General features: G+C 39.8%; 1 protein-coding gene across 2 annotated transcripts in view; it reads left to right on the top strand.

Moving 5' to 3' along the window:
* Positions 1-12,170, top strand: part of PQLC1 (PQ loop repeat containing 1) — a 67,922-nt gene that overhangs the window by 5,859 nt on the left and 49,893 nt on the right. The window contains exons 2-3 of one of the 2 annotated variants that reach the window (XM_009324478.1): positions 4,055-4,188; positions 8,485-8,538. In XM_009324478.1, the coding sequence (XP_009322753.1) occupies positions 4,055-4,188; positions 8,485-8,538 (188 nt within the window). The remainder of the gene's footprint in view (positions 1-4,054; positions 4,189-8,484; positions 8,539-12,170) is intronic. The other variant, XM_009324479.1, reaches the window with a different exon arrangement.

Genomic DNA, 12,170 nt, shown 5'->3' with positions numbered 1-12,170 from the left:
TAACTGTATGGGCTGTCTTTCAAGACAGCTGCCGTGCTGCTACACCGGGCTATCTGTCATGGCCCTGGTGGTGCGTGCAGTGTCCTGCATGCTTTCCATCTTGCCTAGAATCTGTAACTTCCCAAAGAGCTGGAAAAGTCGACCCAGAGCGGTGAGGCCTGTAGTAACTTTGGTGGTTTCCACTCCTGCGGTGAGTGGAGCTCCCTCCGTTGAGCTGAGGCGGTGCGGTGTTGGGCCTGCCCGTGTATGGGCAGAGGACAGGTGAGGCCCTGCCCCAGACGGGGCACCGCCTGGGACAGCAGCCGGCGGGTGGAAGCTGAAAGGGCTTCTAGCGGCGTAGGAGGAAACGGTGCGGTCGGGGTGATGGTGGTCTGGTTGCACCAACAGCAGTCGGTTTCTTTTCAGAGGTGTCTTAGGAAAGGAGATAAGCAGACCTTTTGTGTTTGGTATGGCATGGGCTTCTTTTGCACAATCGGCATCAGCTGTTTTGAGTAGGCCCAGGACTGGAACAGCAGGATTATTGCAACAGGATTGAGTTGTACCGGTGGAATTACCTAGTTTTCTACATGACTAGTTAGTCTCTGCTCTGGCTTGAATGTTCACTTCTCTTGTCTTCATCACCCTGAACGTGCATTAATTGTTTTAAGGCTGTTGAGATACTAATAAAATGTAAGCCCTTCCCCCCCTTTATTTGCACATTTGACTATATATACAAAAGAAGAGTTCTTTTGTTTTTACAGTATTAAGTAACAGTGAAAAACTCTTTGTCTCTCTGTAGTCTGACATATGAAGTCTGAGTTCCCTGAATAGTGCAAGTGTCACGGTTGTTCACTTTATGTCACATAACATTGTAGTTGTGGGGTGAAAATGCAGAATAATGATGGCAACTCCCTCACCTCCAGGACTTCAAAGTTGTTCTTTTCCGTGAGCCCGTTCTAGTATCTTAAGGCTCTTCATCTTTCTCGTATAGTCAACTTTAATGTTCCTCCCCTCCCGGCTTCTGCTTTGGCAAAGATAGGAATCACCCCTGCGAGGCAGAAAGTAAACAGAACATGGAACAGCACGCTCTCCCTGCAGGGCTTGCATCTTGCAGTGCACCTGGCTCAAGCTGGCATGAAGAGTCTTAAACTGGATTAGTGTTGCTTTGGCAGGCCCTAATATCAATGCAAAGTAGAGTAAGCAGCTTGGAGTGGTGTTTGTTTCCATGATCCTGAGCAAAATTAGTGTTCTGGCTTTACTTTTAAAGCTTCAAGACCCTGACAGTGGTCCTTGACACTGGTATTCTCTTCAGTCTTGTTGTCATGGTAGTGTGGTGTAGGCCATGTCCTGCTTGCTCTGCCTGTTGGTCTCCGTGGCAGCTGTTTGATTTCCTGTAGGTGTGACCTAGCTTAGTGTTGTGTTGTCTGTGAGACTCAGTTTGGGGATAGTTGTTTGGGCACATGTATTTCACATGAGTATGTTTTGTTGTGTAACCTTTGCCTTTGGCTGGAGGGTTGTGTTAAAAAAAAAAAAATCTGCAGGTGTTGTGCATTGTTTGACATCCCTATAAGAATTTTTAAATTTCCAGTTTACCTCTCTTGTGTATTGTGACTTTTGTTTTACTTTTTTTTTTTCAGTTTTTAAGGGGTAGAGGATCTGCAGCAATATTTCCAGTCTTGTTTCCAGTGAGGCTGTGGTGATGGCAAATTGTTATGATGAGACAGCAGGTGGCCATGCTAATGTGTGTTTGTTGTGGGTGGATGTTTATACTGCAAGCAATACTTTTGTGAGGCACCCATTACTGGAAGGCCAATAGTCTCATCAGCAGGGAGAAACTAATCTTGCAGCAACCTCCGATGGATTTACCATCATAACAGCTTCTAGCTTATTGTGCTGCTAGCTCAGCCCCTCTTAAATGCATTACTATATTTTTACATGCAAATGCATTTGTAATTGGAGATGGTTTTTCTAAGCCTGAGGTAAACAGTTCTAACTGCTCTGTAATTCTAAGTAAGTCTCTCCCATTTTTTTTTTTTCTCCTTCCCTGAATAAGAGACAAAGGTAACAGTAGTGAATTCCAGTAGTTCAGGGGAACTTGGCCACAGTCAGCAACACAGGCTGAATGAGCTTTGGGATCATGGGCATGGGGCATAAGCTGGGCCAAACTTTTGTTCTTCTCCCCTGCATTTTTTCCTAGTGCAGTGAAAGCCTTATCCAGAGCACTGTGCCTGTGATTACATGCATCAGTTGTGTTCTTTATTTCCTTCCTCATAGCGTCCTCCAAATTTGTTATGATAATGGCCCTCGTGTGGCCCACCACAAATCCATTGATGGTAGAAAGAAGGGGGAGACTAAGGTACGTGCAACTGCTGTTCTTCCAGTAACTACTGGTGGTGTCTTTGGCAGTGGTGTGGAGGCTCAAAGTGTTGTCGTATTTTTCCTTAGCTGTATGACATGAGGCAGGAAATAACTTGGCCGTTTTCATTGGTGTGGGCTGCTTGGCTGTTCTGCACAGGAAGATTTCCAAGGAAGCTAGTCAAGGACTTACCAGTCTCTCTCCTCTTCCTTATTAGTTGACTCATAACAAAAAAAAAAAAAAAAAAAATCTCTCTGGTGACATGGCTATAGTGGAAATGCAGTATTGTGTGAGAGAGTGTGATGGTGAACCTAGTTGGTTTTTACTAACATGGAGCTCTGCTATGAAAGTAGCCCAAGCATAAGAAATTATATTTTTTCAGGGTGCTATAAAACAGGAACAGAAGAGGACAGTGGTTGCCATGCCTGTGAGGCTGAGGTCTCCAGCAGCACGATGCGTTCAGAGGATGGCCTTAGTAACTGTGCTGTGAGGGAATGTAGAAAGCCTGCCTCATGGTGCAGGCTGAAGGAGTTGGGGAGCATAGCCACGTGTTTTCATCAAATCCCTTCCTCAGCATTTCTGTCTTCAAGGCATAAAACCTGGCAGAACTGAGCACAGAGAAACAGCTCACTGCAATGTGCATGCAGCCTTCCTGTTGTAAATCTAATGTACTTCGTGGGCTGCACATGAAAAAATTCCACCCTTTACCCCTAATGCACTTATTGAGAGTGTCTGATGGGGATTGCTGAGCTTTCATCAAGTAATGCAGGAAGAGGAGCTTGGAGCATCACCAGTCTTCACTGAAGGGTCTCATTTTCCTGTGGCAGAACCTTGTGCAATCGCATAAGAGTAAGCTCTTCAGTCAAGATTGGCCACAATCCCAAGTTCAGCGCTCTGTGTTATGTGTAGGAAGGGCTCAGTAATCCCCACCAAGCATCATCTGTGAGCAAGCAGAAATTAAATTGGGGGAAGGGCAGGAGAGGACAAATTAGGTATGTTCAGTTCCCACATCTTTTGGACTTCCTTACTTCCCCCAACCTAGGTCCAAATTAGACACAAATTGATGAATTGATTGGTGTGTTCTGTAGACCTGGTCTACTCACTCAGGTGTCTAGAGGCAGACAAGGCAGACAAAGCATAATACCTTCCCCTCCTGCCCCCGTAGGAAGATGTTATATTAAACCTAGCAAGCTAATAGCTGTGGGTATTTATTTCTTTATAGGACAAGTGCTATTGTTTTTATGACTTCACCTTAAAAATGAAAAATTGAGAGAGGTAAGTTTTGCACGGAAGTCCTTGTGAAATCTACTGAGTGTGTATGCGGAGAGGACACATAACTGGTATTGATACGGCATAATTCTGGTCTCTCTGTATTGCCTTGACCACTGAATGAATCTGCTGCTGCTTTAAAAAAATAGGTTTGCTGCTAGCTTTGGAAACAAAGACTTAAGTTTCTGGTTTCAGAATTTCTAGGATCATTCCACAGGGGTGTTGTAGCAAGGTTCTCGGATGTTCCTGCAAGGGGATTGTGACTCTGAGCTACTATATGTGCATCTAGATGTGGCTGGTGACTTTCTCTTCCTCAGCCTTTCATACCTGTTACTGTTAGGATTTCCTTTTTCAGGTGCTTAGATAACATCAAAGAATGAAAGTAACAGAGTACAACATTTGTCATCTTTGAGATGTTTTATGTATTTTCTTTTCTTTTTTTTTTTTCAGGTTTGGAAGGCGTTTTGAATCCCCTCTTTTGTGGCAAAGCATTATCATGATCATTACTATGTTACTGATGCTGAAACTGTGCACTGAAGTACGTGTGTCCAACGAGCTAAACATAAAACGCCGCTCTTTTGCAGGTTAGTGACAGGAACTGGCTTTTGCAGGATAAATCTTTTTGAAAGCATGGTGCACTGTATTTTGGACAAAAGTTCTGTCTGGATTGCAATCCAGTGGCCTTTCTTGATAACTCACTGTAGCACTTCCTGAACTTCTTTTTTGAAACTGCTTTTTCCAGATAAATATGTAAAGCTGTAATTTTATTTCAGACGGGTCTTGAGTCAGTCTAGAAATCAGAGTTTTCCTTAATACTTCACACCATGCCCTGAATGTAGAGTTGGCTGTTATGCCGTTGTGCTAGCCTGGATTTTTTTTTTTTTGAGATCTTGGCCAGAATAAGAAGTTATTTTCTTCAGCTGTACTTTCTACCAAGTTCTTGGGTATGATCATACACTATTATCTGAAATTTTATTTTGCAATTGCAAACACTTACTTTTGTACATAATTTATTTTCTACTTACGAAGTTATTGGCTGCCAAAATAGGAGGTGCTGTCATATCATAGTTGCAAAACTATGTCTTTTTGTATACCATTTCCTTGGGCTTTAGTGTGGGATTAGTTGGGATTCATGGGAATTTTCACATTTTTTTTGGTTCGGTTATTTGTTAATTTTTAGGTATTGATAATCTCAGTCAGGGCCAGAGTGTTGTTATTTATTTAATGAAATGTTCAAGCTTTGTAGAAAGTCCCTGCTCTTTTTCCCAGATAAGAAATGTGAGAGGGTTAGTTTTTTGTGTTTCTCTGTATTGACTTTGGCTTAAAACATTTTATGTTACAGCTTATTACCAACAAGAACAGAATTTATGCTGTCAGCTTTTTGTCAGTTATTTTGCCAATATGGATGTATAATTTGTTCTCTCCATCTGTTCTCTTCCCTCACTCCCTAATAATTGAGGGTCTGATCCAGCTCCAGATACCCACAGCCATCATTAGAAGGCAGCAGCTACTGGCTGTGCAGTAGGGTAATTTATCTAATAGCTAAGGAAGCTACTTCCATTCCCGCTCATTGTGGAGTGTAGTGTGAAACTATTCAGGTAAGTGAATTCATGTGGAAGAGAAGCTGCGCTCCAGCTCTGAAACACAAGCTGCTGTGTTCACGAGGGTTGTTAGTCTGGCAGGATGAATGACTTAAACTACTTTCAGCCAGATGTAGCAGCAGTTAAAATCCAGGAAGCATTTGGGAGGGGCATGTATGCTTTCTCCCTCCTTTCCTCTCTGCGCTAGTGTTTTGTGAAGTGGCAGAAAGGTTTGTCTATTTGCCCTTTCTGAGGGGAAATTGTCCTCGTGCACATTTACACATATGCTCTTGCAGGCTCCTTCAGTAACCTTTGGACAAAAAGGGACGCTGTTCAGTTTAGCGTATAGCCCTCTTTAAACAACTCTCCCTGTGAAAGACATACAGTCTCCTAAAGGATAATCAGTCTTTCCCTTACCAGGTAATGGCAACTCCTCAAGGTTACGTTGTGTCATGTGATCCTTTTTCCTGAAACTCAGCTTGTCATGTGTTTAATTAGCTAGAGAGACTGATTTTACCTACTTGTGGACCTTAATTATTTGTTTTCATTGAAAGGCTTGCATCCTCCCACAAACTTTGAGAACAGCTAAAATCTTTTTCTCACCTGTGATTGATTTTTAGTAAGGCCAGCTGTAATGCAATGGCTCAGAATAAACAGAAATGCATACAAAGCTCCTTTCTAGTGAGGCAGAAAAATAGGTTTGTATTTCAAGCACAATATGAGTACGAGTGAGATCCATGTTTCTAATCCTCCTAATCTTATCTCTTAAGTTTTATGGTGATCTAGGCAAGCTGAAAAATCTGTGTACTTACTTTCATTCCTCATAGCTTACTGGGGCAGTGAGAAGCTAGGCTTGAAGTCACTGTTTTTGATTAACCTTGCAGAATCCTGAGGGGAAGGTGCACAATTTCTGTATGGTATTTCTCCTGTGGCTGGTCTTCAATGTAAACATTTTTCTTCTTTAATTTCTATCCTCTCTCTGATTGTTTCTGCAAAATAATCCAAAATATTTAGAAAGTGAATAGAATAGAATATTTCAGTGGAAGGGAGTTTGTTGTTTTCTTGTATTACTATTAAATGCAGTATTTCCCCCCCAGTCACATTAGTATATGTTTACCAGTGTGTTTTGAATTATGTGGGAGTTGCCTTTTTTTCTTTTGCTTTTATTATTCTCACAGATAAGGTCCCTTAAGTAATAACTAGTTCAGAAGGAATCTACTTAAAATTTCTTGAAGCCTTGAGGAGCAGTCTCTCCTAACCCTGACAAGATTGTTCTGTATTCTTTAGCCTGTTCTGTGGTGTTACTGGATTAAAATACATATCAATAGCAATTCAGAACATAGACATAAAGCCATTCAGTCGAAATGCTCATACTTTAATTTATAGGGTAACTATCATAGCATGAAAAATACAGTCTCTCTGGACTCTTTCCAGTAATGTTTGGTTATTTCTTGTAGGCTTTCTATAGAGAACTTATTAGGAAAACTCGCATAATCTTTTATTTTTTCTCTCAGTTACTTCTCAATTATGGGATTTCCCCCCCCTCCCTTTTAGTCTTGCAAAGTGAAAAGTAAGTTGAATGTGGCAGAGCCCATCTTGTGCTGCTGCTGCCTTCTCTGACTTTTTGTTCTGGATACATAAACTTTATCCTTCAATTACATGTACTGATTGAAGACAGAGTAAGTCCTCTATATATCCAACTGTTTTATTATTTTTTAAACTTAGACTGTATAGCCTGTTTTTAGCTGTTCTGAATTGGGAAAAAAACCAACCTCAAAACAAGAACACAACAAAAAAACCCGACTTTATTTTAAAACCTCCAATGATAGGACAGTTCTCTCTCCTGCATATGAATACTTGGAAAGCAATGTGAAGGAGTCTTCAGATGAAATCAGCAGGCGTGAACAATACCTCTTCATCTTTTATCCTTTATTTAACACCACTTTAATTGCATCTTGACCTCTTCAATGCACATCTCCTGGTACCATTGTTGTGGTAACAATAGCTCTCCTTATTCATTGCCCACTTTTAAATTGGTGTCTGTGCAGCCACATGTTTGCTGTGTTGTTGGCTCCGTACAGGAAGGCTCAAGGTTCAGTGGTAGTTTCTTTTGTTATAGGGTTTGGTTTTTTTTGTTCAAAGCGCTGTAGTATTTCTGGGGCATGATGGTGCTACCATGCTAGAGAGCTAAATATTGGAAAGCAAAATGTGCATGTGCCATGTTTTGACTCAGTCAAGGGGAGGCTGAAGTGAGGTGCTCACAGATACAGACAGCTAAAAACATCTGGTCACTCTTGAAAATGTTGGCAGGCCAGAGCAGTCTCTTCGTATTCTTGGAGAGACAGACACTCTATGAAGAAACCTCTTTTTCTTTACCCAAACAAGCCTTCCACCTCTCTCCAACAAAGATTCAATTTCAGTTATCCCCAAGACATTGTGACAGATTTCGAGCACCCTGAATGTATGAACTATACTGAAAACGAGTGCACAGCGTTTGTTAAAAACAGGCTCTTAGATGTCTCTTCTTCCTATAGTACAGCCCAGACCCCTTAAGTAGAACATGGGCTCTTGCGTTTTTACGTGAAGATGACTTCCTCTGGTCATTCATCTAGTTTTGTCTTCCTTCCAACTGCTGGTTGTTCTAACCTGCTTTATAACTTGTATCTTATTGCAGCACTCTGATCCCTTGAAAAGCTATGTTTTTGGCACTGGAAAGCACTCTTGCGTAATACATGGTTTTCAACTGGCAGAGGAAGTCTTGAGTGAAAGAATTTAGCATGCAGAATAGTTGCGGATGGGATCTGCTCTGTCCTCTTGATACGATTGGCTTAAGCTCAGGCTTTTTGAAACTATTTTAGAACAGCATTTTCCACAGGAGGCAAGGCAACTATATTGTCTTAGCTGATTATACATACCTATCTACACACTCAGTGTTACTGAGATAACAACTTGTTTTCTCTGATCATGAAAAGTATTTAAAGTGAGAGTTAAGCTGTCTGTTTCACTGTTTTTAAGTCTTCATTTTCTCCCCCTAGGTACATTGCTGTTGGGTTGTGCATTGAGACTGTTCTGGGACTTCTTACTGTTTGACCCTATCTTAACATCATGGGGTGGGAGCCTTATAGAAAGCATGGAGACTAAAATTTCTGGCATGTTTTGGTTTGGCTATTATTTTTTTATATGCAAAATGTACTAACTGACTAAACTGTAACTAAAAGACCCACTGTTGCATTTAATCATACAAGTCTGTTTGTCTTTCCTTCCTTTTTTTTTTTTTCCCCTCAACTGTTTTTTATGTAGCTGCAGATAGTAAGGATGAAGAAATCAAAGCACCTCCCAAGAGATCCTATCTGGGTATGTACTGTACAAACCCATTCTGCATGAAGTTGTCCTCTCAACTACACATTTCATGCTTTGCTACTTTTTGTAACCATTTTTAGAAATGATTTCATGATCATTTCTATAGAGAATGTTTACATTACCTTTTCTTGACATACTAAAACCTGGTGCATGATTTTTTTTTTTATTTTCCCCTCCTCACTTTTAACTTTCATAGAGGAAAAGATGCTTTCAGCTCTATTTCAGAAACTAGTTTTTTGAAGACAGCTGAATTCACCGCATTATGTGTCTCGATGATATCTTCCTTGTTCCTTCCCCAAGCTAGACAAGCAAAATATTACATGATACAGGGATCCATCTCTTCAGACTCATATTCCTCCTCTTCCAGTTCTGGCTCCAGAGGAAACTATGAAAAATACAGGAGTATCTTTCAGCGTTGTTCAGAATGCTAGATAAGAAATTTCCCACAACACTTGATGTTCAAGCAAAATGCCTGCATCCTTGTGAAATTTTCTGGCTTGTTCCTCTCTTTCATTAGAGGAGCCTCAAAATTGTTATTTGGGAATTAGTAACACATAAGGTGAGAGCTTCCAATCTTCAGTTTCAGGGTTGGAGTCTATGTTCTTTTATTTGCCTAAGGAAGAGGAAATATTAGGGGCAAACCAGCTTTGCAGTATTTTCAACTCTCAGTAGTTTGGAAAGACAGTTTTAGTCAAGTCATGGTAATTTTGTTTTAAACTAGTTGGGGTATCGCATTAAGGAAGTTATACCGACTAGAGACACAGAAGTTCCCCACAGTCAACTTTTAGACTGATTTTAATTGAACTGATTCAGAATCTCACATTGATACTGGCTATGTTCTGTTGCAATTCTTGAGTTAGTAAGGGGTCAACTGAAAAAATACAGGGTAAAGAACAACATTACTGGTGCAAAAGGAGAGTCACTACTTCTGTATTTGTCAACACACACAGTTAATTAAACTGGACTTAGCTCTGAGAAACACTACCAAAGAGTAGTATTAACCTGAGTGCTTTCTTGAAGCAATAAGACCACTCCTGCTAAGGTTAAATAGACTCTCTTTTAATGATTCATCTTCTGGATCTCCCCTTTCAGATTTAGGGGCGAAATGCATGCTTTGGGAAATTTACCTTTTTTGGTCTGATACCAATATTTTGCAAAGCACCTTTTCCTTTTGTGTTTTCAAAAGATTTTTTTTCTGGACTTGGTATCAAACTATTTTGTTTTGCTGTTTGTCTTTAATTCTAGTTTGTAGTCATTCTCACTGGCTTGCAACACTAACCAATGGAATGTAAATTTTAAGCAGCCCTGTATTCCTTGTGCCTATATTCCTGTTGTCTTTTACTAGTATTCAGCGATGCTTTATTTACAGTGTCAGAACTAGAAACAGCTGTCTGTGTTCCTAGTTATGACTGAGTGGATTATTTAAAAATGCTTCAAGTGGTTAAAATTAAACAGAAATAAGTAACTTAATGTGACCTTTTACTCATTTCAGGTTTTTTTTCTTGTCTTTTTTGGTTAAAAAGTCATTTGCTTGGTAGTTTGATAGCTTAAAAAGTTGAGGTTTGTAGAAAAAAAGCACCATACCTCTTAATTCAACTGATTTAAGTCTGAAACATTTGGTTAATAAATGTTACTTGAAGTTCATTTTGGAATTGCTTAGCAAAATGGGATGAATCGAATTATCACTAAGGAACAGGACAGTCTTACACTACTGCTCAGAAGTTCAAAGACTGGGTTGGGCAAGTCTGTTGAAATGTGATAATTCTTACTGGTGCAAACAAATTAGAAATGTTTTGAGGTGTTTGTGTATAGTGTAAATGCAGAAGTACGTCCTGGTGGTTTAAAGAGTGGGATGTATGGTGCTTTATGTCACAGCATTAAGTCATACTTCAATTTACAGAAGGCTTAACTGAGCTATGTCCTGCAGTGCTGTGTTTTGCTACAGCTCTGGCGAAGCTCACTTAGAGGTTAGGTAAGGGGAGTATTTGCCATACTTTCATGTGGCAGTGCATTGTCACAATGTCTTTTAATGAGTTTTGATTAAACTTCTGTTCAAGAAGAACAAATTGGCTTTTTCATTTCCCCTGTTTATTTCAGTGGTGTAAAAAATGTTCTTCAGTATGTTTTTAGGCTTCAGAAGCCATGATATTACTTTTCTTTTTCTGGTTACCTAGTAAACGCTTTGTATATTGCATTTGTAATTGAAGATTGACTATCCATGAACACTATTTTTTTGTAGAACTGTTGAACCGTTAATCTGAAAATGTACTGGTCTACTGATGGGTTTCAGGTGAACTTGTTAGATAAATACGGAGGCATTTGTTTGATGCCTCTCTTTGAATAGGAACTGAGCTCCTGCTGTGCTCCCTGAGATTGCTTTTAGGTATGTTTTATTATCAGTAATCCAACAAACCACTTAATGCCACTGTTTTTCCACACGTTATCTAAAAGAGTCTTTATCTGGCACATGACCCTGAAAACTGACTTTCTGGCAGTCAGTGCGGAGGGGAGTTGAGGATGTGGGGGAAGGTTGCTGCAGTTTCACTGACCTAAGTAAAATAAATGTAATTTACAGTATGGTGGGCCCCAGAATGTAGGGTTTTCCTGATTTCATACATAAATAAAATTATTCCCCTCTTTTTCTAGCCAAAGGAAGGATTAAAAAGGATTAAGTAGCTCCAGTTCTGAAGGAATAATGCTTTATTCTCTTTGTTTTCTAATCCAAGTATCTAGTTCTACCTAGCGCCTGCCAGCATTTGATGGCTACCGCTGAGGCTGAGCAAAGCTGCAGTTGAATGATGTTTGGTGTTCTGTGGTTTTTTTTTTTTCTTGATGAGATGTTTTAGAACAAATGTGGATAAATGTCTTAATCTGTTACACTAAAATACAATTTCCTATATATAAATATTTTGAGCCCTGTGAGTGTTGGAGATTATTGGGGCAGAAGTAACAAAACACTAAACAAGGCATTGCTCCAAAGAGGCTGTATCTTTCTTTTGAAGTTGTTTAGAGTGGTCTCATTGGTGTGGCAGGCAAGTCTCAAAATGAATGTGACTTGTTTGGTTTTTTTCCAAGTAGATGTTTAAACACTTAGAAAGACAATTCTGGTAGATCACAAGGGTTTTCCTTCCTTCTCTGAAGCTGGTTTTAAAACTTGCCATGTAACTGAACCCTGAACCTTGCTTTTAGCCCAAACAAAAAGTTATCCAAGTAACATTAAGTTTTAAACCAGTAGTAATAAAATGTCAAAAACTTAGGTTCACCAAATACCTGTTGCAAAAATATTTAAAACTTTTTTTTTTAAGGGGAAAAAATGTAAAATGTCTGTGTAATTAACTTCACAGAGTTAGTATCTGCATAATAATGAAGAGGAAATAGTAATGTGAATTAAGCAGGTGCAGTCATCTGCTATATGGTTTCCACTGGCAGCGTGACAGCCTGGTAAATAATTCGCACTTTCACTTCTTCTTTTGTCCCCACTCTTTACTTAACTCAGGGCATCAGTTGGCTTGTGGTAATTTAAGTGTTGGCATACTCTAGAACACCACTAATACATTACATGTGCCATGAAGGATGTAAACTTTATTTAATAATCGGCTTTCTGTCTCCCTCTGTTCAGTGTCTTT

Source organism: Pygoscelis adeliae, unplaced genomic scaffold, assembly GCF_000699105.1.
Source record: "Pygoscelis adeliae isolate BGI_AS28 unplaced genomic scaffold, ASM69910v1 Scaffold95, whole genome shotgun sequence".
In the NCBI taxonomy this organism is placed as follows: Eukaryota; Metazoa; Chordata; class Aves; order Sphenisciformes; family Spheniscidae; genus Pygoscelis; species Pygoscelis adeliae.
Note: the sequence above shows the minus strand (reverse complement) of the source record. Positions and strands in the feature narration are given on the sequence as shown.